Raw genomic sequence first — 25,257 nt, 5'->3', positions numbered from 1 at the left:
ACCATGACAAATGAAGTGTCCTGCAGAGTAATCAGTGATGATAATGATGTCTAACGTTATTGATCTGAACAGGAAATTTTATATAACTCTCAAGGCTGCAACAGCAGTGGTGTGGAAGGTGAGAGAAAGGGCTGAAGAGCAGGCACTGACTAATGACTTATTGGGAGAGAGCTGTATTTACAGTCGTGAGATACAAACAGAAGCAGTGCAGGGACAAAAGAAATACCTAAACTGGGAAAACTAAAAATCATACAAAGGAACAAAAAACCTGGGACAAACCCAGTACATGACACATAAAGACCTGAGATATGGAACATGGAGCCTGGAATGCAGAAGGACAGGGGGGATAACAGGCACACAAACCAGCAAGAAACAGGACAACACTGATCTTAAATACACAGGCAGTAATGAGGGAGTGAGAAACAGGAAGGAAGCACAGCTGGGTATAATTAGAGATGAAGCAAGAGGAAAGCAAAACTAGACACACTGCACACAGGATGGGCTATCAAAAATGTTTTTTTAAAAAAATAAATAAATAAATAAATAAAAAGGAAGCATGACATTCATAAAGATGCAGAATAGACACTGAGACATGAAACACAGGGAAGACGTAGAGACAGAGAAACAAGACAAGCATTTGACACATGGAGACAAAAAGGAAAACAAGGATACAGAACAAAACCTTCACTAGAGACATGACAGCAAGAACACAGCGAAAGGCACAGAACAGAACAGGAAACCAGAAAATATCAACACAGAAACCCCCAGAAAACAATAATTCAAAGAATATAACTTAAACCAAAACACAAACAGTGGGTCACCAGAGCCAGGACTGTGACAACAGCACATTCATTTCAGGTTGCCAAATCTGCTTTCTTTAGGATTTAAAATGTAATATAGTTTAAGCTTTGACGTTGACATGTTTTTATAGAAGTCATTTTGCTTTGACATTTCCAATCAGCTCACAGAGAAACCAACACACACACAGTCAACTACAGCTTATCAAAATGTCAAAGTACTCGAGCACTACGGCTGCAACTGTTCATCGAGTAATTCTCATAAAACGATTATAAAAAAATCTTTCCCCTTTTTTTTTGCTTTGATGCTTCGTTTAACAAACAGCTCTGTAGAGTTCAGTCGTCACCATGTGAACTCGAGTGTTTCACCCACATTTGCATCTATAAATAGACCTGCAATAGAAACATATTAAGAAGCACGCCTGTGGATAAAAAGTATGACAACACTGAACGCATGCAGCCCCCAGTTTTCCTACAAAAACACTCATAAAAAACAGCAGCAGTGATGATGATGCTGACACAGTTTAACATGCAGTCAGTCTGCACACATGTAGCAAAGAGGTGGAGCTGTTACAGAGACGGTGAGCTCAAGCTGAGTGAAAGAAAATCTGTTTCTAGTGTGTAAAACAGGAGCGCTGTTCCTGTCTTCACCATTAAAACCTTTCCTGGGAAAAAGCTCAGAAGTCCTTCATCACCTGATCAATGAACTCTGACTTGAGGAAAAGTGAACTTTTTAGCTGCTCCATCCACGGCTGTTTGTTTTACACAGGAAAAAAATTCTGCATTAAAGATGCAGAAGTCACATTAAAATATGCAGATGAACTGTTAACTTGCCCGGTGTCATGTTTAAATCAGGCAGCTCACAGAAGGCTCACAGCAGCTCTCCAACATTTTATACCAGTGATAACTGCAGCAAGAAGGGAGGAGTCTAAAGGGGGGCGTGGGGTGTACCATGACCATATTTATTCCAAGGCTTTCATTACATTATTTTTCCAATTTAAAATAAAGTAATACAAAATATTAATACAAATGCTTTAATATTTACAATTATAAATATAAAGGTTTTTTGCAGTAAAACTCAGACACTGACCTGGGGCTGTTAGGTTGGAAACTGAATTATTATTAACATCTGCATCAGCAGAACCTCGTTTACATCAATGCAAGAATTTGCCTGAAAGGACAGAGTAAACCTCATTACGCTGACTTTTTATCATTGCAACCAACACGTAGTCTGCACACTGAAATTAATTCTAACACTAATCATTCAAATAATTATGATAATAAGCTGCTGCTGGAAACAGTGATGTCTTTGTTTTTCTCAGTTCGTAACAGGATCACAGTGAAACTGCAGCACAGCTGGTCTCAGATATTCACTGGTGACACAATCACTGTCAGATGTGAGATTCAGGGAGGTGAAGGAAAGGTGTGGAAATATGAATGGACAGCACCCAACACAAACAGCCCTCCAACATCCAGTGAATACAGGATCAGCAGAGTTTCAGTGTCCCACAGTGGAGACTACAGATGTCGGGGTAGCAGTGACTATCTCTTAACAGGATGGAGTGATGCCTTCAGACTGACAGTTTCATGTGAGTTGGACCATGATTCATGCTGACATTTCATGTTTTCATGTTTACATCTGTCTACTACTCTTTGGAGTTCATTCAAAACTGAACTGGTATTTGAAGTTTGAATATTTATTTTGTTATTGTTATTTTCCCTGAACTAAAGGATAATATGATGTATGTTTTCCTGTAACTACAACAGCAAGTAAACCCAGAGCCACACTGACAGCACAAAGTTCAGTCATACCAGCAGGGGGCAGTGTGACACTGAGCTGCTCTGTGGAGGGCTCTGCTGGCTGGAAGTTTGACTGGTTCAGACGTGATTCAGTCTCTTCTAAAGCTCAGCTCATGAGAGGAAATGAAGCAAACAGAGTTATTAGTGTCTCACAAGGAGGTCTGTACCACTGCAGAGGAGGGAGAGGAGATCCAGTTTACTACACAGAGGACAGCAGTGACGTCACAGTTAGAGAAACTCGTGAGTTTAATTATTTTATTTCTACCAGACTAAGAGGTCATAATATGTTCTGTGCTAAGAACTTTATTCAACAACTGCAAGTTTATTAACCCTTAAATAGGGAAAGTCTTTAGTTTTCCGTTCATTAAGATTACTTGGAGAGGCGAGAAATGGAAAAATAGAAAACATTTCTCGGCCTTATTTTTGATCTTTATGTTTCTTTTTGTCTCTAACTTTTTCACTTCATTACTTAAATCACGCTGCTGTTATTGTGTATATATTTATTTATATTTCTTCATACATTCTTATATAGTTCTATATTGTGTATTTTGTTGTACAGTTATTTTATTTTCAACTTTAATTTATATATTTTATCTTATTCTTTCCCAGTTAAATTTACCCTTCATTCTAATTTGTGTTGTACAGTTATCTCCTTTTTAACCTTAATTTATATCTTATTCCTTCCTAGTAAAATTTACCCTTTTTAATTTTTCATATTTATTTCCTATCTTATTCATAGCTTTTTCCTTTTTTGTGTTCTTTAGGTCACGAGCAGTTGTCCAAGCATTTCACTGCATATCGTACTGTGTATGACTGTGTACGTGACAAATAAAATTTGAATTTGAATTTGAATTTAACTGGATATTTTTCTGTGAACAGTTCCCAGTAAGCCCACTGTGACCCTGCAGCCATCCTGGACTCAGATATACAGCGGTGAGACAGTCACTGTCAGATGTGAGATTCAGGGAGGTGAAGGAGCTCAGTGGACGTATGAATGGAGAGCAGCCAAGTTAAACACACCTCCAACATCCAGTGAATACAGAATCATCAGAGCTACTGAGTCTGACAGTGGAGGATACAGCTGCCGGGGCAGGAGGGACTATTTCTTCTCAGAGTGGAGTGATATCATCACACTGACTGTGTCATGTAAGATCTTTCATCCAGATTATTTTGACACAAATTTGATACATAAAAAATATAAATACAAAAAAACCCAGTACATTTTGATCACTGATCAATAAACTCAGCTATGCTTCAAATTAATTACAGCATTTGAACTAGGTAATCACAGAATTTATAACATATTATATTGTTGATCAAATGAGTTTCACCATTGAGGTTTTAGAACATGAATCACTTTTTTCCACCCAGGTCTTTAAATTTGTTGGATTCATTCAAATTTATGTTCTAAAATAAAAATGTGTTTTTATTAGTACATGTTGAGATATTTGACATGTTTAGATAGTCTCACTCTTAAAGTTCATCATAAATATTTGTGAGTCAACATTTTAGTGACATTGAATTCAGAGTTAAGAGACGAAACATTGAGAGAAAATCTTTGTTGAACAGATGAACCCCGTCCTGTCCTCACTGTGTCTCCATCATGGCTGAGTCCTGGAGCCTCAGTAACTCTGAACTGTAAGGTTGAACATCCGTCTGCAGGATGGAGCTTCTACTGGTATAAAGCTGTTCCTGATCTATCAGAGAAATCCTCCAGTTATGAGCTGCTACCTGATGGCAGTGGGACTGCACAGGACTCCTACATCATTCATGGACAGACACACACAGCAGGATATGTGTGCAGAGCTGGAAGAGGAGACCCAGAGTATCACACTGATCACAGTCGACCAAAGTTTGTCTGGTCTGCAGGTCAGTTTGAGGAATTTTGTCTCAGGTATTTTTAATCTTGATGTTGATGATTTGAAAGTCTGTAAATCTGGCTGCATGACTATCAGGACTCCTGTGAACCACACAAAAGTCAAACGTATATTTCCACTGTGATATTTTGATCCTAACATCTGTGAGCTTTGTCTCTTCACTGCATGTTGTTTCCAGATGTTCATTCAGCAGCGTCTCTCACAGTGAGTCCTGACAGAGTGCAACACTTCACCTCTGACTCTGTCTCACTGACCTGTGAGGGAAACTTCACTGAGTGGAGAGTGAGGAAGTTCTCTGAGGACGGCCGACTCTCTGACTGTAGGAGAATGACTGGATCCACATGTGACATCAACACATCAAAGTCAGATACTGCAGTGTACTGGTGTGAGTCTGGATCAGGAGAGTTCAGCAGTGCAGTCAACATCACTGTACAGAGTATGTTATTATACATTTACTACTTGGATTTGGATGATTTAGACGTCACATGAACATTTGTTCCAGCTTTGCTGTATGTGAAGTCATTTCATGTGGGAAAAATAAAACACATACAGCAGTTTTTAAACACATAAGATCAGATCTTCATGATGAACATTTGTACAATCTGTTCTTGTTATTGTTTGTCAGCTTTTTCTCATAGTGTGCACCAGCTGATGTGACTGAAACAATTGTGTGTGATTGTGTCACAGATGATGGTAATGGTCCTATCCTGGTGAGTGCTGTTCATCCTGTGACTGAGGGAGCTTCTGTTAGTCTGAGCTGCAGTTTGAGAACACAAAGAATACTTTCCAATGTGTTTTTCTATCACAATGACAAACTTATTGAAAATGATCCCCGAGGGGAGCTGAAGATCTCTGCAGTGTCAAAGTCTGATGAAGGTTTCTACAAGTGTCAGTACTCAGGAAGAGAGTCAGCACAGAGCTGGATGTCAGTTAAAGGTGAGCAGGATCAAAACATCTGATATGATTTATTGTAGATGAATTCTTCCCCCGTGTGCTGCAAATGTGTACGTTTGTTTAAGGATTTAGTTTTTTCATCAATAATGTTCAACATTGCTGTTTTATTAATTTTTTAATTAAGTACTTTGTGAATTTAGTTCAGCTTAATTTTTTAAGCTAAATCATTTATTAAAAATGAAATGTTCTTATTTACAGCTGCTGTGTCCACACCTGAGAGCTCTTCATTTCCTCTTCTGATGATCTTTAGACTAATTCTTGGATTCATGTTTATTTTCCTTCCACTGTTGTTTTGCTGCAGACGGTCCAAAGGTGAGACCTTTTTTTGTTTTTTTATGTTTTTAAAAATTAAAATAAATAAAATTAGAAATTAATTACATTAGTATAAAAGCCATAACCATGTTTAAGCAAAAGTCTTTGTCAACTACGACCCTGAAAACACACACAGCCACAAGGTTGCAGCTGAGCAGCAGCCCTTTTATTAGCCACACACATTGTTGTTTCAGCTACCGAGGCACAGGAAGCAGACACTCCTTGGTGGCTTGCTGCTCACTTCCCTCCTTGCTCGTCACTGTCAACAACATAAAACAGAACCCAAAGTCAATTACCTGGCCAGGCACACCTGTTCCTTGCCCTGCCCCGCGAGCACACTGCGTCACCCCTCCTATGCAGCAGGCCAGAGACCTGCTTCATGCGGTGGAGCCACTGCCGCGGGGCATGGCCTGAGCAGAGGGTGAATGGCCGTCCCAGGAGGTAGTAACGAAGGGAGTCGACCACCCACCAGATTGCCAGGCACTCCTCCACTGTGCTGTAGCGGGTCTCCCAGTCCGTGAGCTTCTGGCTGATGTAGAGAGTGGGACGGTCGACTCCCCTTACCTGCTGGGACAAAATGGCCCCCAGCCCTCTGTTCGAGGCATCTGTCTGCAGAATAAAAGGACACCCGCTGCACATGCTCCGCCCAGGTGTTGCTGTAGATGATAACACCATCCAGGTAGGCGGCAGCATATGCAGCGTGCAGCCACAGCACCCACTCCATAAGGTGCTGAAAGGCGGCGGGGGCTCCGAAAAAGCCAACCGAAGTGTGACAAATTGGTACAACCTGTACGGTGTGGAGAAGGCTGTTTTTCCTTAGACTCCACAGACAAGGGAATCTGCCAGTAGCCCTTGGCCAAATCCAGCGTCGTAAAACAACGAGCAGTGCCTAACCTTTCCAGGAGCTCGTCGACCCGGGGCATTGGGTACTAGTGATGGGATTTCCGGCTCTTTTTAGAGAACCGGCTCTTTCAGCTCGGCTCACTAAAAAGAGCCGGCTCTTTCGGCTCCGAACCGGCTCTTGAGGTTGTTTTGTTGCTTTAATTAATTTATTATTAACAACAATATAAAATTATGCACAAAAGGCATTACGTGAATGCACCGTCACGCCAAGCTGCTCTATGAGAGAAGTACGGCCGGGTAGGGGGGAGAACACATCAGCAATGCACTGTTGCAGTGCAGCAACATCCGCTCTCTGGGCCTGTATGAGATGGTCATCACAATGGAGGGAGGTGGGAAGAGCAGCGGTTTCAGCCTCTTTCCATGCTTTAAGGAGGTTGAGGTGGTAAATCTGTGTAGCTCCTCCCCTGTCCAACCGTGCTACCTCATAGTCAACATCCCCCACTCGCCGTGTGACCACAAAGGACCCTCACCACTTGGCAAGTAATTTGGAGCTGGAGGAAGGGAGCAATACAAGCACTTTGTCTCCTGGTGAAAATTGCCTGAGCCTAGTCCCTCTGTTGTACAGGCTTTGCTGATGCTGCTGGGCCTGGAGCAGATTTTCCCGTGACAACCTCCCCAACCTGTGCAGTTTTGCTCTCAGGTCCAGCACGTATTGAATCTCATTCTTCGCGGGGCTCGACCCTTCCTCCCAGTTTTCCTTAATCAGGTCGAGCACCCCCCCAATTCCTTCAGTGTGTGAGACATGAACGACGTGCCCATGTCAGTATTTCTTTCAGAATACCGACATGGGAGATAACATGGCGAGAGAACACAGGAGCACCTCAGGGATGTGTCCTCTCGCCACTCCTCTACTCCCTCTATACTTCAGACTGTGTGGCCACCCACGGCTCCAACACCATTGTGAAGTTTGCTGACGACACAGTGGTGTTGGGTGCTATCTCCAACAACGATGAGGCGGCCTACATGGATGAAGTGAAGAATCTGGCATCATGGTGCCAGGACAACCACCTCCAGCTGAACGTTGGCAAGACCAAGGAGCTGGCGGTGGACTTCAGAAGGAGTCAGCACAGAGACTACAAGCCCATTATCATCAATGGAGCTCCAGTGGAGAGGGTGCAGTCCTTCAAGTATCTTGGTGTCCACATCTCCTCAGACCTGATATGGGCTGCCCACATTCAGGTCCAGACCAAAAAGGCTAGGCAGTGCCTGTATCACCTACGACAACTGAGGAAGTTCAGGGTCTCTCCAAAGATCCTCAGGATTTTCTATACAGGCGCTGTGGAGAGCATCCTCACACAGAACATGACATCGTGGTTTGGGAACAGCTGTGTGAAGGACCAAAAAGCTCTCCAGAGAGTGATCCGTACAGCAGAACGCTGCTGCAGGATTGCTCTCCCCCCGCTTCAGGACACCTACACCAGGAGATGCCGGACTAGAGCAGCGCAGATACTGAAGGACCCGTCCCATCCTGGCAACAAACTGTTCCAACTTCTGCAATCTGGTAGAAGGTTCCGCATCATCCGGGCAAAGACAGAGAGACTCAAGAGGAGCTTCTATCCCCAAGTCATCCGGGCCCTAAACACACACACCCGCCCTCTCACATCACTATAATTGACTGAGACAGGACTCTCTTCCAGACACTCTAAACCAAGGCACAATGTACATTCCAAATTCCTTTAATTTTAAATATGCTTATATTGTCTATCCTGTAAAATAGTCAGATGTCTATTCATATTAATGTACAGAATTCACCTGCTTGCTGCTACTACTGCACATTCACCCAATGTGTATATATATATATATATATATATATATATATATATATAAAACACCCAGCACGCCCCTGCGGGCGGTTTATCCCTCAAGCTCGGGTCCTCTACCAGAGGCCTGGGAGCTTGAGGGTCCTGCGCAGTATCTCAGCTGTTCCCAGGACTGCGCTCTTCTGGACAGAGATCTCCGATGTTATTCCCGGGATCTGCTGGAGCCACTCGCCTAGCTTGGGAGTCACCGCACCTAGTGCTCCGATTACCACGGGGACCACCGTTACCTTCACCCTCCACATCCTCTCGAGCTCTTCTCTGAGCCCTTGGTATTTCTCCAGCTTCTCGTGTTCCTTCTTCCTGATATTGCTGTCATTCGGAACCGCTACATCGATCACTACGGCCGTCTTCTTCTGTTTATCTACCACCACTATGTCCGGTTGGTTAGCCACCACCATTTTGTCCGTCTGTATCTGGAAGTCCCACAGGATCTTAGCTCGGTCATTCTCCACCACCCTTGGGGGCATCTCCCATTTTGACCTCGGGACTTCCAGGTTATACTCAGCACAGATGTTCCTGTACACTATGTCAGCCACTTGGTTATGGCGTTCCATGCATGTCTTGCCTGCTAGCATCTTGCACCCTGCTGTTATGTGCTGGATTGTCTGTGGGGCATCTTTACACAGCCTGCACCTTGGGTCTTGCCTGGTGTGATAGACCCCAGCCTCTATGGATCTTGTACTCAGAGCTTGTTCTTGTGCTGCCATGATTAGTGCCTCTGTGCTGTCTTTCAGTCCAGCTTTGTCCAGCCACTGGTAGGATTTCTGGATATCAGCCACCTCCTCTATCTGCCGGTTGTACATACCGTGAAGGGGCCTGTCCTTCCATGATGGTTCCTCGTCTCCCTCCTCTTTCTTGGGTTTCTGCTGCCTGAGGTATTCACTGAGCACTCGGTCAGTTGGGGCCATCTTCCCAATGTATTCTTGGATGTTCGTTGTCTCATCCTGGACTGTGGTGCTGACACTCACCAGTCCCCGGCCCCCTTCCTTCTGCTTAGCGTACAGCCTCAGGGTGCTGGACTTGGGTGAAACCCTCCATGCATGGTAAGGAGCTTTCTTGTCTTTATGTCAGTGGCTTCTATCTCCTCCTTTGGCCAGCCTATTACCCCAGCAGGGTACCTGATCACGGGCAGGGCGTACGTGTTGATGGCCCGGATCTTGTTCTTACCATTCAGCTGACTCCTCAGGACTTGCCTGACCCTCTGCAGGTACTTGGTGGTTGCAGCTTTTCTAGCGGCCTTTTCATGGTTCCCATTTGCCTGCGGGATCCCCAGGTACTTGTAACTGTCCTCTATGTCTGCAATGTTGCCTTCTGGTAGTTCAATCCCCTCAGTTCTGACTACCTTCCCTCTCTTTGTTACCATCCGACTACACTTCTCCAGTCCGAACGACATTCCAATGTCATTGCTATATAGCCTGGTAGTGTGGATCAGTGAATCGATGTCTCGTTCACTCTTGGCATACAGCTTGATGTCATCCATGTACAGGAGGTGGCTGACAACTGCTCCGTTCCGTAGTCGGTATCCGTAGCCAGTCTTGTTAATGATCTCACTGAGGGGGTTCAGGCCTATGCAGAACAGCAGTGGGGACAGAGCATCTCCTTGGTAGATCCCGCACTTGATGGTGACTTGTGCTATGGGCTTGGAGTTGGCCTCTAGTGTTGTGCACCACATCCCCATTGAGTTCCTGATGAAGGCTCTTAGGGTCCCATTGATCTTGTACAATTCTAGGCATTCCAGTATCCAGCTGTGGGGCATTGAGTCATAGGCCTTCTTGTAATCAATCCAGGCAGTGCACAGGTTGGTCAGTCTGGTCTTGCAGTCTCGGCTGACTGTTCTGTCTACCAGTAGCTGGTGTTTTGCGCCTCTGGTATTCTTGCCAATTCCTTTCTGTGTCCCGCTCATGTATTGACCCATGTGCCTGTTCATCTTAGCCGATATGATGCCTGACAGGAGCTTCCATGTAGTACTGAGGCAGGTTATTGGTCGGTAGTTGGAGGGGACCGGTCCCTTCTTGGGGTCCTTGGGGATCAGGACCGTCCGACCTTCGGTTAGCCATTCCGGGTGTCTCTCGTTAACTAGCAGCTGGTTCATTTGTGCTGCCAGACGCTCGTGGAGTGCAGTCAGCTTCTTTAGCCAGTAGGCGTGAACCATGTCGGGACCTTTCTGCAACTCCGTTAGTTGGCTAACCTCCCTCCGTGCTACTTTGATCTTGCCCTCTAGCCTCCTTCTCCATGGAGGGTACTGCCCCTTGTGGCTGTTCAACTTGTAGCCAAGCATCTCACTGATCACTGCTGCCGTATTGTAGATCAGCTTGTTAGTGTCGGTAATCGTGGTTGTAGGTATTGCCCGTAGTGCTGCATTAACATCATCTAGCAGACCTTCTGAGGGTACTTCACGTAATCTTGGTAACCGGCTACGGGGGATCCAGGTTTCAAGCTTGGCCATGATCCTATTTTTCAGGTCAGCTCCTCTCGCACTCAACGATCCTTCTCCTATCGCACTTGGGGCTATGTACCCAATCTCGGGTGGGGGTGATGATATCTCCCCCCTGACCTGGCGTCCTGACTCCTCCTTGCCGTAGCATTTGTGTTGTACCTCGTCAATCTCTAGCTGTGAGAGCAGTCCCTTCTTTCGAATGTTGGAACACTGAGCTACTAGTTGTTTCGCCGTCATTGTGGATGTTGGGTATCGAAGAATCCATAGGTCCCTCATCCTATTCATGTAGCCCCTTCCGCCGGGGTTACTTGCGTAATAGCATTCCAACAACGCCCTGTTTTCGTCCCTTGCCCACCGATGCCTTCTTGTTCCAGTAGCCCACTTTTCGTCAGGGTGCCCTGGTTCCTCAACACCTGACGCGGACCTTGTTGATCCGGGCGACGTCCGAGCCGGCATGCCTTCATATTTATCTGTCTCGCTCATGTCTGCGGTAGGCTTGTTTAGCATAGGGGGTCTAGCCTTAGGACCCTTACTGGATACAGACGCCCCAGGCAGGAATCGAACTTGCGATCCTCTGTTCCAAAGGCGTGTAGTTTAACCACTACGCTATCCAGCTGCTATATATATATATATATATATATATATATATGTATATGTTCTTCCTCTACCCCCCCCCCCCCCCCCATTTTTGCACATGTCGAGGAGCGTGTCAGGCTACATTTCACTGTGTGTTATACTTGTATAACTAGGCATGTGACAAATAAAGAACCTTGAACCTTGAACCTGAAACAGTGCCTGCGCCACACTTTTCGCCGAAATGGTGCGCAGCAGCACTGCTTCCAGGTATTGTATTGCATAATCCACCAGGACCAACACAAGGCGATAGCAAGGCATAGCAAGGCATCCTAAATGCCTTGCCATGGGGTTTGAATGAGCCTCCTGGAAAATCGTTTCCTGGCAGCTTTGCGACACCAACAACTGGGTAGGGATTTCATTCGTGCGAGTGTTGTGACTCACTCAATAAAGCCGATCATTCCGTAATCGGAAGTGGGGCCATCAATATCTATCACCTGGTCGTAGGCTGAGCCTAGGGTGTCGTCCCAAGACTGCTATAGTGGAAAATCTTCCATGGAGTCTATAACGGGAGGCAGTTGGGCCTCTGTAGAGGTCCCCGCCGCCTCCTTCCCCCCAGAGTCAGTGTCGGTCGACCCCGCGTCACTGCAGACATTACATCAATTTATAGGTTGCGATTGCATCTCCACGTATTGCCCCAGGAATCTGTGAAACCCCGGCCAATTTGTGCCCAAAATTAGGGGATGTGACAGGCGCGGACTGACCGCCGCCTTTACTCTAAGTGTTTTGCCCCTAAATTTTAACAGCAGCGACACTACCGGATACTTGTGAATATCCCCGTGCACACATTTCACCTCCACCCACTCTGCCTCCAGCAATGCCCTGGCCGAACCAGAATTTGGTGAACCAGGGTCTGCATGCAGCCCGTGTCCACCAAAGTGTGGCGTATACCCCCTTGACATCTTACCGGGATGTGGTACGTCCCTCCTGGACCGGGGGCGGGTGCCGGAGCCCCGGCGACGTGGAACACCTGGCCCACTTCCATCAGTCTTATATTACATTTTTAATAAAGGTGCTGCTAATGAGCAGACTCTAAATCAGGATGACGTTCAGCAGCAAGTGTACTCCCCTCTTCTTCATGGTTAGTTTTTCATGTAGTTTCAAATATTCTGATGCTATTTGCAACAAGACTATACTTAGTAAATCTGCTGCAGCTTTTCATATAAATGTTATTCAATAATATTTGTTTTTAAATTAGGTTCACAGACATGAGCTGACTGATTTTCTCTGACCTGCAGGTGATCTTTGTGTCTATGAGACAGTCAGAAGATGTGAAAACACTGAAAATGGTAAAGTATACACTTTCATTAATATAAAGCTTGTGGAAGCTGAATGATTATACAATAACTGTGTTTAACATGAAAGTCAATAAGATTATTATTTCAGGTCCAGCAGAAGGTGATTTCACCAATGTCACATCCGTGATTCAGCTCAAAGTCATTAGGAAGACAAGTGAGTGCACAAAATTTAAAATTTAAATGCAAAATATACATTGGTAATTATTCTCACTGATAGGTTTTATTTGATGTAACGGTTTTCCAAAACAGTTTTTTATTTTGATGTAATGAAAAAAAAAACCAATGCATTTGAACGGGTAAAAACAAAGCTGAAAAGTAAGAAAACAAACAAACAATAAAAAAAACAACAACAAAGCTAAAAAGTAAGAAAAAAAAAAAACATTGAGAAAATAATAGGGAAGGGAGGAAAAACAATTACTAGGAGAGCCACAATGTGTAATTCTCGTCGAGCACTTTATGAATTACAGTCCTGGTCACCTCAGTGACGCAGGCGTCAGTTTCTTGCAGCGTGGCCTCAATGTCGCGGGCGTCTCTGAGTTCAAACAGATATGCCTGGGCAACGCCTCTGACTTGAGCCGCTGGTGGTGAAAAACCCTCTAACCGCAAACTTTGCAATAATGTGTTGGTGAAATGCCCATTCCATAATCTTTTGCAGAGTTCATCATAGTACCTGAAAAAGTAATATTTTTCCAGCGGGAAAAGACAAGAATGTCGTCTCTGCGAGGGGTGGGAGACCTCACATCCTTGACAGACTTCTTGCCAGTGTTTCTGGATTAGCGAGTTAATAAGGTACTTGACAGTTAATTTTGTAAGTTAAAAAACAGTGGTGGGGAGCAGACTCGCCGCCTTGTCGTTGTCCATGGCCGAAGGCTGTCCGCGGCTCTTGCCGGGGTGGGGATCGATGTCTTCAGGCTCTCGGAAAAGGGCCCGGCATACAGGGTCGCCCAAAGCCCAGAGCGAGGCACCGGAGACTGAAGTGTTGCCGGGGGGTCTGGTCTGGGGATTGCCAACCGAGAGCGGCGAGTTGCAGATGGCTGGGTGAGTTCCAGCCTTGAGGGGATGAGGGCGGTGGCGGAGTATCTGGAAGCATAGTGGCCGGAGACGTTGAGGCCAGATGCAGGCTCTGAGGTGGGGTAGCCAGAGCCATCGGTGGACTCGGTGGTGGAGTAGAATCAGCTGAAGATGCAGCAGAGGGGGCTCCGAAGCTATGGTGAGTCATGATTGTTTAGATGATGTGGAGAAGAAACGAACGTTGTGGTTTTTAAAAGGACTGGGAGAGGAGGAGGCGGGGGTGGGGGAGGGGTAAAGGGGCCGGATGAGGGGCGGTGCTATGTAGAACGTGGCGGCGTTTTTCCAACTAGGACCAGTTCAATTGTAGTTTTACTCAGCTTAAAAAGCTCTAATATTTTCCCACTCTTTTCGCCCACCATCTTCAACCAGAGCCGCAGGCTCTTCTGAACTTCTGGGGTGACGATGAGGGTCAAAACAGCCCAGTCAGAGGAAGTAAAGGCGATCCGTGGTGTTAGCGGGCCAAAACTTTCACCTGCTTTTAGCTCTCTAAGGCTAAAGGCGTAGCCCCAAAACCCGCCGGAGCTGAGATGGAATCTCTCCTCCATTGGATTAGCATGGGCTGGCTGAACCCTACAAAGATGCAATTGTGTGAGTTCTGTTGGCATGGCGGAGGCTCTGTAGCTAGTTACTGGGGTCTGAGAGACCACAGTGAGGTTGGCAGGTCTGGTGTCCATGTTGTTTTAAGAAAAAGAGAGAAAAGTCTTTTTTTTTCTGGGAGAAAAAAAAGAGTTAAATTTAAGCTGGAAAGTTAGATTATTTATCCTGAACGAGAGCAAGAGATTGCACCTATCGCAGATAAGGTAAATCAGACCTGTATCCGATTGGCTAACCAGGGTGCGGCGGTAGCCGCCCACTTGTTATGTGATTGGCAGCGGGGCGAAGTTAGGCACGCCTCGGAGGCGGGGTTGGTCTCCCTCTTTGAACGAAGAGCCAGAATCATTAAGGAGCAGATACAGAGCGAGTAACAAGGGGAAAAAATTGTGCGCTGGCTGTGGCTTGGTGCGAGTAAGAGGGACGGAGAACTTAGGCTGTGCGCTGAATTTGGGACGGAGCTAGTAAGAGGGCTGGTTTGAAGAAAAAAGACTAAGGATTTTTTTCAGGAGTATTGCCTGTTATCGAATATAAGGTTTTGGGAATAGAGGGTTCCCTAACAAGTTATTCTAGGAGTTTTTTGTTGCGCGTATTTGGATAAAAACACGGAGGTTTTTTTCAGGAGGTTTCCTGCTTGTTTGCCTAAGGGTTGGGTGGGAGCCGCGGTGCGCTGAATTTGAGAAAAAAGACTAAGGATTTTTTAAGGGTTTTGGGAATAGAGTGGGAGTGCCTATCGAGTTATTCTAGGTTTTTTTTGTTGTTGTGCATTTTTTGGAGAAAGACGGAGGATTTTTCAGGAGGTTTTTGCTGGGAGCCGCAGTGCGCTTATGCTTGGGGTAGTTTTTTGGGGATCGTGAGAGTTTTTTGCGACTCGGACTTTGATTCTAAATCTCCTTGTTCGGATTAAACAAATGCAAATAAATTGAAATAAAGTTTTCCAACAAGGCATGCAACCTGTATCTCCCGGCATACTGAACTAGGGCTGCCACAAACGATTGTTTTGATAGTCACCGATTATTTTTGCAATTAGTCGACTAATCAGATCATGCATCCATTGGACGTAAAATGTACAGCTTATTGCACCGGCATACATCTGCTCTTATATAACTATCATTAGCTTACAGCTTTAAGTGTTTAAGGTATGTGCTAACTAAAAATAAAGACAAGATGATAGTTTATTAAATTTTAATGAAATTTGCAGATTGTTTCGGTGAGTTTAATAAACTCCTTGCTATCTAAAATATAACGGGACACCGGAGTATATTCTCGAGCATCTCACACTTCTGATAATCAGTTGTCTGCTTGACGTTTATTCAGCTGTGTAAAAACTATAACTTTAATCTCAGCCAAACCGATTTACTCAGGAATAAATAAAATCCTAAAAAAAAAGCCAAACAATAACATTTTAAGTTATCTAAGTGACTTAAATATGTTTAACCTGAGTAGCGAAAGACGGCGGTAGGTTTGAAAACGATTTGCCCGGAGTCCGGGGTTCTCACCGGCTCTAGTGAGCTTTGCCCCCGGCTAGCTATTGAGCTAGCGGGTAACAGACGTCGGAGCGCTTTTGAAAATATGTGGTGTCTTGATAAACTGAGCAGATATTTGAGGTTTACACAGTTACATTCTTGCCTGAAAATATGTTAAATGTTTATTTTGTGACCCAGAAAGAATAATAAGAGTAATATTAAAACTAACTAGCTGCCGCCATTGTTGGAAACTGAGCTGGGCTGCGCTATGAATTCTGGGACACAGCTTCTTCTTCTTCTGGGTTTAACGGCAGCTGGCATCCTTGTACATACAGTGCTGCCATCTTCTGTTTCAGTCCGTTATTACACTCTTAAATCCTACTACTTATTCCTGCGTCTTTTGTGATCTTACAAAGCTTCAAACGACGCGTCGACTATTAAATCAGTCGTCGGCGATTTTGATAGTCGACGTAATTGTGACTAGTCGACTAATCTTGGCAGCCCTATACTGAACGTTACAAAAGCACAAGTTTAACTAAGCACTTTTACTCTGGTTTAAGACATTTTCACACACACACACACAAGCACGGACCCTGACACAGGCGCGTGCATGGGCGCGCACAGACACACAGGCGCGGGGCGCGCACGCGCGTGCACATGCACTGACCCACCACCAGATGGCGTTTTTTAAGCATAAAAAGTAAAAAACTTTTTAATGGCTTAAAATTAAAGAATGCTATTTGATATAAAAGCTTTATTTTTTAATAATCAAATTATTTTTTTTATTTTTTTGGAAATAATGAGTTATGAACTACCATAATTTGCTGAATATCATAATTTGCTGAATATCATAATTATATTAATATCCAGAGGTGGGTAGTAACGAGTTACATTTACTCCGTTACATTTACTTGAGTACGTTTTTGAAAAAAATTTACTTTTAAAGTACCTTTTTTGCACGATACTTTTTACTTTTACTTGAGTACATTTGTGAAGAAGAAACGGTACTTTTACTCCGCTACATTTGCAAAATTCGACTCGTTACTTTTAAAAAAATGATTAGTTTAACACATTAGATAACATGCCGCCAGTGGAGTTTCCGGTAACTTTTTTACCAATCAGATGTGGCTATGCAGTCACATGACCAGTTTGAAACTGTGCCGGGCAGTGCAGCCCAAACGTTTCAAAGAAGAAACATGAAAACATGGCAGAGCCAATTGTCTACGCTAGAGCTGAAAAGGATGAACACCCTTGGCCTCATATACAAAGAATGTTTCGCATAAAAGCAGTACAAAAGAACAGCTATGTCTTCAGTGTCGGTGTCTTCAGTGAGAGCCAAAACAACAACTTTTCAGCGTGAAACAACTCAACTCATGTAACCTGAGGAAGCGGTAAGTTTTCTCTAAATATCTTTTTAGCTGTAGTTAGCTGGATGTCAGTCTTATGTTACAGCAGCTGTGTTGAGCTCGAGCTGCGAGTCATATTTTCGGCGCTACGTTGTAGTGAGACAAATTTGTGGGGTTTTTGTGCAGCTTCGGCTGTCCTTTTAACTGCTCGCTGGTTAGCTAGCGTGAGCTATAAGCTAACAGTTCCACGCGCATGCAAACAGCTCGTCTCTACTGCTTTAACTGTTAAAACAGAAGGCAATACTGCGGCTAGCAGGATTTATTATGTGAAAAAGCAGCTTGTTTAGTTTAAACAGTCTGCATTAAGCTGGGCAAACACTGTGCGATTTTTTTCAGTCACGTTATTCAGCTCCTGCTCAAACTGTACAATTGAATCGCAGGGGTTAGAAATTCATAGGTCACGATGCAGGGTCTCACACTATACGGCCTGATGCTCTGATGCGACCTGAGTGCTCAAACTGTGCGTCCATAACATGAAGCTTATCATACAAAATCTGTCTCTCGCTCTCCCTCTCTCTGTCTTACAGACACACACACACACACCATCAACTTTGCTAAATTACTAATGGAAAACATTGACCAGGCAGCTGCAATTGAGCAGCAATGTCCATCCAACTCTTTTCATGGTTGTTGTAGTCGTCACAATTTTGTGAGGCCACATTGCAAAGCCTCGGATACAGAAGCGTAGAGCTGCCACCCAGCCAAAAGAAAAATAGAAAAGTGAAAAGTTCTAACAATATACTTTTCATGTTTGTACAATATACTATCATGTTAGTACAATATACCTTTCACGTTTGAACAATATAATATCACGTTATTACAATATACATAATTATCATGTTCGTACAATATAAATATTATATAGGCTACATCGCAGCTCCAGTCACGGCTTCCATCAATGTCTTTCTCATCTTTTCCCAGAGTAACAGCCAAACAGGAGGATCTATTGGCTAGCACTGCTTAGCCTTGCATGCATTCTTATTTTGAACTTAATCTGGAATTCATTGCAAACTGTTTGTGCGGGATATGAATGACAGGATTTTGTTTTTCTACAAGAGTTAGTAAAAAACATCTCCAGTGTGATCAAATCTTCTTGCTAAACATCTGCAGCTTAGCAGTGTATACAGCACTATAATGACCAGACCTAATTCTTTTGAAAACCATACATCTTTCTACAGGTCTCAACTTCATCAGACATTACCTAGACTCAGAGCTGGATGATGCCAGCACAAACAGCAGCCTAACCGACTAAGATGATGGATCCATGGGGTCAGGAAAGCCAGAAGCAGGGGAACTGGAGAGGTACCTTTCATGTCCATTCACTGGAGGTGTGGATCTATTGCATGGCGTTCCTCACATCAAGAAGCTGTTGATCAAAATCAATACAGCTCTTCCTGCATCTGTAGCTTGTGAAGGACTTCTCAGTCATGCAGGACTCCTGTTCACTGCTGAACAGTTACAGCTTCACAGCAAGAACCTTGAGAGCAAACTGCTGCTGAAGCTTAACCATCACTTCACTAAGTGAAGAAATGGCACATTTTTGCTAAATATGCAGAAATAAATGTACACCCATACAATTTATGGTAAACTGAGCTGCCTTGTATGTACATATGTTAAAGTTGCCTCGTTGTAATGTTTTCTCTGAGGCTGCTGTGTCATTTGGAGCAAAAATGAATATAAAGTTTACAGCATATCTTGTCACTGGAAATTGTTTGCACTGTTTATATATTTATATTATTTACTGTAGGTATTGGTGAAAAAAGCTTGATGTTGTGAAAAACTGAAATCTGGAAAAAATTTTCTTGATCTTTTTACATATATTCCTTTTAAAAATACTAAAATTTGTATATTTATTTATTTTTGTTTGTCTGATAGCATTTATTTATAAAATAAATCAGACATTTCAAACAGTTACTCGCTACTTGAGTAGTCTTTTCACCAAGTACTTTTTTACTCTTACTTGAGTAACATTTTTGAAGACTACTTTTCACTTTTACTTGAGTAATAATATTTTAAAGTAATGCTACTCTTACTTGAGTACAATTTTTGGATACTCGACCCACCTCTGTTAATATCATAATTTTATTTATATAATATTTTTATGAATATCATATTTTTATTACTTCCTTTATTACCCCTGAGCTCACGGATAATTTATTGGGACCATAAATCACTCGGTTTGACATAAGGGGTATAATATCACTCTGTCTCAGACTTAAGAGTCACTACCCCCATTCATTTCCCCCACATCATATTCACTGGTTGCCCACAAGTGCTCCGAGATATCCAGCAGTTCTGGAGAGTCTGGGTTCCACCTGCTAAATACAGAGAGGATTTTTTTTTTGTTAGCAGCTGCACAGTTCACAAAACACTAATGTTTAGTGTCAGATGCTTACTAAACACCTCATTGCAATGTTTCATCACTGGAATGTGAGTTTCTTCCCCAGGTCTGTACTGTTGCACTCAGTTTAGTCACAGACCCAATCATGTTATTTAGCTTTTAAAATAAAAATATGTGAGATGCTGTCGCGTATTTGACTTGACAAAGCAAGTTCAGGTGTGTGTTTATGTCTAGGTGCAAGCTTCACATACATCAGAAACAGGAAACACATTTAACCCTTTGCAACATTCTACTCACTTGTGTTACAATCAAATGATCTTTCCCTGATCTAATAACAATCAACTAATTTACATATCAATTCTCATCCCACTAAGTTGACAGGACAAGATGATAATAGCTGGTCTGCAATCTTTAATCAGTCCCACATCATATTTAGACTTGACAGGCCATCGGGCACCTCTGTGAGCAGTGGATAAGAGGAGTCTGCACGGGGTGGCCTGCACTAAATAAGGATCAACAGTGGGATCCACCAGTTCAACTGAGTGAACATAGTGAACAGTATAACAATAGACATAACTGTTTTATAAGCATTCAATTTTTAGGGAGAACAACACTTTTGGGTCCTCCCTGACCTGCCAATCGCAAGATCTGTTACAATTGTGTACAGATCTGCCCAGGTCTTCCCACCTGTAGTCAGTGGACCTAGCAGGGGAAATGTGTGGGGTGGATGCATCCATTATAAACAACCTTTTGTTCTTTAGTGAGTGAAATCGCAAGCGCAGCAAATGTAAAGCTCTAAAATAAGCATTTCACTGTTAGTTTATCATTTTCAACTCTGTACCACTCCTTCTCATGTCTCACATCAGGGCCCTGCGAAGCACAGTGAGAAGTGCAGTGCAGGCTGTCAGCAGCCAAAACAGGCATCTGGAGGCATGCAGTCACGTGCTGTTTATAAAAAAGCAAAAACAAAAACAACAAACAAACAAACAAAAAAAAACTTTCAGTGAGTGGCCCTGCCCCCAGCTTCCATGCATACACGAAGGCAGGGGTCACAGGGCTGTATTTAACCATTGCATAGTCACATTCTGACTGTGTGATTGTAATGCCATCATGGCAGGAGATCAAATTTATGTTTAATTTACACATTAAGTAAATTTACTGGACATGAGTCTGACCATGGAAAACTGTTTTAACTTTTGGCCCTGTCCGTCAATACAGGACAGGGGAATGGTGAAATTTTCCCTTTGAACATGCCCTGTTGCAGAGACAGAGTGGGAGTACCTTCTAACGTTGGCTGGAATTTCAGGGAGGGTGAGAACATAACACAGAGTGGCTCCGGAGTCTACAAGAAATTCCACCTTCTCACCACACACAGACATTCCATGCATAGGCAGAGATTTATAAGCTTAAATGTACATATGTGCCCTTTGGATTGCATGAAATGCGTTCAATGTGTATGTGTGGAGCATTTTGCGTATCAGCATGAGTACTTGTTAGCAAAGCATTCTTCATTGCATCAGCATGTGTGTGTGTGTGTGCGCATCACTTCATCCTGAGTCAGTGTGTGTGTGTGTGTTCGTGTTTTTGCATCACTTCCCTGTTCTGATGTCTTGGGCAAACCACGGCCTGAAGCGCCCCCTGGGGTCCTGCCCTCCTCCTTTCAGTTTGCTTACGACCACTGCTGCTGCTGGTCACTGCACCGTCCACCCTGGTTCTGACCCAGATTGGGGCAGTCCTTTCTCCAGTGTCCATTCTGGCTGCAGGTGAAACATGCATCTTGATCTGCGTTTTGTCTCTTCTGCAGTGGCTTTTGACCTCGATTGCTCCTTCTGCTCCTGCCACGCCACCCCATGCTGGTTTGCCACGGCCTTGTATAGTGTTAATGCAGCGTTGCAGAGGTCAGCATTCTGATGCTCTGCCTCTCTTTTGGGCTTGACGTCACAGCTCTTTCAGCTGAGGCCTGTCTGGGGATCTCCTCCCGTGTAGTGAGAGGAGGGCTTGGGTTCAGCGCCCTCCGTCTCCGCTGGGTGAGGTGCCCCTCCTGCAGCTCTGTTGGGGTTTTCGGGTTGTTGTGGTGGGTCCAGCTGCTGCAGCGGTGGGTCAGGGTCACGTCAAAGGGGGTCGAGGGGAGAGCAGGAGTCCAGGTCAGCTTCGGCTTTCTGTGATGGGGCATGAGCACAGAAAAAAAGGGTAGAGGTGCGTGAACAGGAAAATGATGTGTTGTGTGCTGTGTTATACAGAGGCGGGAGGGGCGCTGACACGGGTTCTGTGTCAGCTTTCTCCCTCTCTCCTCCTTTCTCACCTTTTTTTTTCGAAACTGCATTTGTAGGTTAATACACTCTCTGCTTATTTGTGTGTGCGCATTGTTTCACCTTGCTGTTTTTTAATGGTGACGTGGGCAAACCACAGCCTACAGCTCAATCCAGAGTCCCTTCCTCCCTTCCACCTTCAGTCCTTTGGCTAGGGGTTTGTGATGAGGACAGTCTCTCCTAAAATGTCCCTCCTTTCCACAGCTGTAGCACTTTCCTCGGCCACCTTCAGGCACCCACACCCTGGCCCTGACCCCACCTCGCCGTCCTCTGCCTCTTCCCCTCCTCTCTCGTTGGCCTGTGCTTCCTCTCAGCACGTGGTGGGGGTCAGCACTTTGTTTTCCCTTTTTTTGTTTTCTTTGCGCCTCCCCTCTCTGGCTGTAAAATCTATTGGCATCAGCTGGTTCACCTCTGCGCTGTTTGCAGGCGTATAAAGCTGGCCAGAGACGGTTGTTCAGCATTTTCATGGCATATGTGTTCTCCTCCTTGGGGTGAGGTTGAGGTGGGGGTCTTTGGTGGTTACACAACAGCAGTTGGGCTTGTTTTTGGAGGGACCACGCTCAGTTCTGGAGCTGTTATTCTTGCCGCGGTGGTTTTGGTTGCCGGGGAGGACGGGACTCCAGATCGGAGTGGCTATCATTGCTGCTTCTGCAAAATGACATAAAAAAAAACAAGGTAGTGAATCATGGCTTGTATGTGTGTGTAGTGGAGCTGCAGACTTAACAGGGCCTGTCTCCTATCCATTTCCTTTTTCTCCCCAAAAAGGCATCTCCTTAAAAGCTGCTTTTCTCTCGCGTCTCTCTGCTTCCTCCATAACACATCTCTTTTCATCATTCATCCTTAGCACACCAGCCAATTTAGCCCCTTTCTTTGTCAACATTTCTTTTTCTTTCTCACAACTTACTTCATGCCTTCTACATTTTATTTATCATCGAGTCAAAGATTTAGTTCTTTCCTTGGCCACCCGGTGGAGCGTGTGTGACAGTCCACGCCCCGGCCCTTAACTCAGCTGTGCCGACTGTCTCGGAGGATCCGGATCCCATGTTACTGGCTTAAGCGTCCTTAGCGAGGCTAGGCCTAGAACTTCCCCGTGAAATATCACGGAGGAGCACCCCGTCTCACCCATCCTTGGGCCTGACCAAACAGAGAACTTAAGTGACTTATATATATATACACAAAATACTATAGGCTGGACACAGCTCACCGGTGCAGATTCTTTTGGATGATCTCGGTGTGTCGCTGAGGACTCGCCCCACAGCTCCCCCATTTTGAAGCTTTGGTGGGACCGAGGATTGACTCTTTCCCTCGGCATGATCAGCCGTCTTTGGGGTCGTTCCTCAGCGCCCACACTCGGAGCATCCTGTTCATGATGCCAAGCTTGTTGTGGAATTTTGTAAATAAAGTCTGCAACACGGAAAGAGCTGTGGTCAAACTATTTATTACTGCGCGCAGGAGAGCCAACACACACATCAAACATTACAGTTCACAGTCATCCCAGCTCTGCCCCTGGGACGTCTCAGCTCCTCTTTTATACCCCCCCCCCCCCCCCCCCCCCACACACACACACACACACACACACACACAACTCTCTGTATCTTTTAGTTACAACAGGTTTCTGTCCCACGGGCTGTTGCTGGGCAGATAGCAACTCCCACTGTCTTTTCCCAGGAAGCTCCTGGCACCTGTCATCTTGGGAGTTTCATCCTTCTACGCCCTAACAGTTCAAGGTTCAAGGTTCTTTATTTGTCACATGCATAGTTATACAAGTATAACACACAGTGAAATTAATAGACATCTGACAGTTATAGACAGTTAGCAGATAACATAGTGAAACATCATTAAGCAAAGCTAAGCAGTTTTTTTACGAGGTCATACTGACACACACACACACACACACACACACACACACACACACACACACACACACTTTATCTAAGCATACAAAAAGGTTATACCAAATCCTACAGTGAGATTCTAAACACATAAATCCAAATGTGAGGATAAGCTAGAATTTTTCCATAACCCCAAGAAAATCAAAGGTGAGCAAAGTCTGCCATCATCTCCACTGAATATTGTTCAACATGTTTATCTGCTCTTAAAATGTAAATCTGTTTATTTTACAGTTTATATTTATGTATGCGTAAGTACTCATTACATGGTTAATAAAATCGATCATACTTTTTATCTTTGCATTAGTGGACACATCCAGTTTCCTCCTGGTTAATGATATTATTGTTCTCAATTATCTTCTCTTCATTCACAGGAAAATCAAGTCCTGCAGCTGATGCAGCAGTTTATTCTGAAGTCACATCAGGAAGCTCTCTCAGTAATTCTGCTGCCATGCAGGCTGATTTATTCTTCACAATATTAAATGTCTTCAGCTCATAATATCTTTACATCTTGGAAATCACTTTGTCTTTTTGTGCTTGTCTTACAGGTCAGTGAGGAGAGCTGTAGCAGCAAAGCCAAGAAGAAGCTTTTTATGAAGCCACTCTTGCTCCTCTGCTGCCCAAATATCAGACATGCTCAGCTTTATGTGCAGTTACAATATTACATCATAATATCATATAGACATATTGCTCTCTTTTAGTATCAAACAAATGCAGGTGTATTAGGTATTAATATTCATGCTCTTTATATTCAGTTTTTTCATAAAGATTTTGTAATAAACCTTGAATGTATCTAACATGTTCCAATAGCAGTGAGAACAAAGTGTGAAATATGTGATCTTTAGTATCTGACAGCACAACTTAAAGTCAGTGTTTGCAGTGTTTCACAAGTAAATACTGATATAGGCACCAACAAATACTTTAACTGTGTTTGTCCAAAGATCTCGTACATTATATAAATAAGAATTATATCATAGGCAGTGAATACATTTGAATGTATTTCATGTATATTTTTCTGATCATTAATAAGGTAGAAATAAAATCTTTTTACATTGAAACATTTTGTTTGATTTTCGTTTCCTGTATGAGATTATCCACAAACTAATAACACAACCACTTAAACAATTTGTATCAACATTGTCATGGAAACCTGAAATAAACAGGTGTGAGTATTATCTGCAAAGCGGTCACTAACAGTACAGAGCATGACAGCAGTCTGCATGTATCTGACACAGACGACTGTGAAGTAGAACATTTACAGAGAGAAGCTCTCTGTGTGCTGCTGTCACAGGATGCAGTTAAAGGAAAAGATAACTTGTACATGTGATATAACTTGTACATATATATATATAT

General features: G+C 43.9%; 1 protein-coding gene across 1 annotated transcript in view; it reads left to right on the top strand.

Moving 5' to 3' along the window:
* The window catches only part of LOC146579911 (Fc receptor-like protein 5), a 54,128-nt gene extending 29,670 nt beyond the window's left edge, over positions 1-24,458 (top strand). The window contains exons 10-18 of the mRNA XM_085268029.1: positions 2,120-2,386; positions 3,477-3,743; positions 4,167-4,466; positions 4,653-4,910; positions 5,162-5,410; positions 5,627-5,740; positions 12,772-12,822; positions 12,920-12,985; positions 24,279-24,458. Of these exons, the coding sequence (XP_085124155.1) occupies positions 2,120-2,386; positions 3,477-3,743; positions 4,167-4,466; positions 4,653-4,910; positions 5,162-5,410; positions 5,627-5,740; positions 12,772-12,822; positions 12,920-12,985; positions 24,279-24,403 (1,697 nt within the window). The 3' untranslated portion in view covers positions 24,404-24,458. The remainder of the gene's footprint in view (positions 1-2,119; positions 2,387-3,476; positions 3,744-4,166; positions 4,467-4,652; positions 4,911-5,161; positions 5,411-5,626; positions 5,741-12,771; positions 12,823-12,919; positions 12,986-24,278) is intronic.
* The last annotated feature ends 799 nt before the right edge of the window (positions 24,459-25,257 follow it).

The sequence above is a fragment of the Mchenga conophoros genome, linkage group LG3 (genome assembly GCF_057382185.1).
Source record: "Mchenga conophoros isolate Kocher_MC1m ecotype Shallow Benthic linkage group LG3, M_conophoros_male_GT1.1, whole genome shotgun sequence".
Classification (NCBI taxonomy): Eukaryota; Metazoa; Chordata; class Actinopteri; order Cichliformes; family Cichlidae; genus Mchenga; species Mchenga conophoros.
The sequence above is the reverse complement of the archived record's forward strand: the minus strand, read 5'-3'. Positions and strand labels throughout refer to the sequence as shown.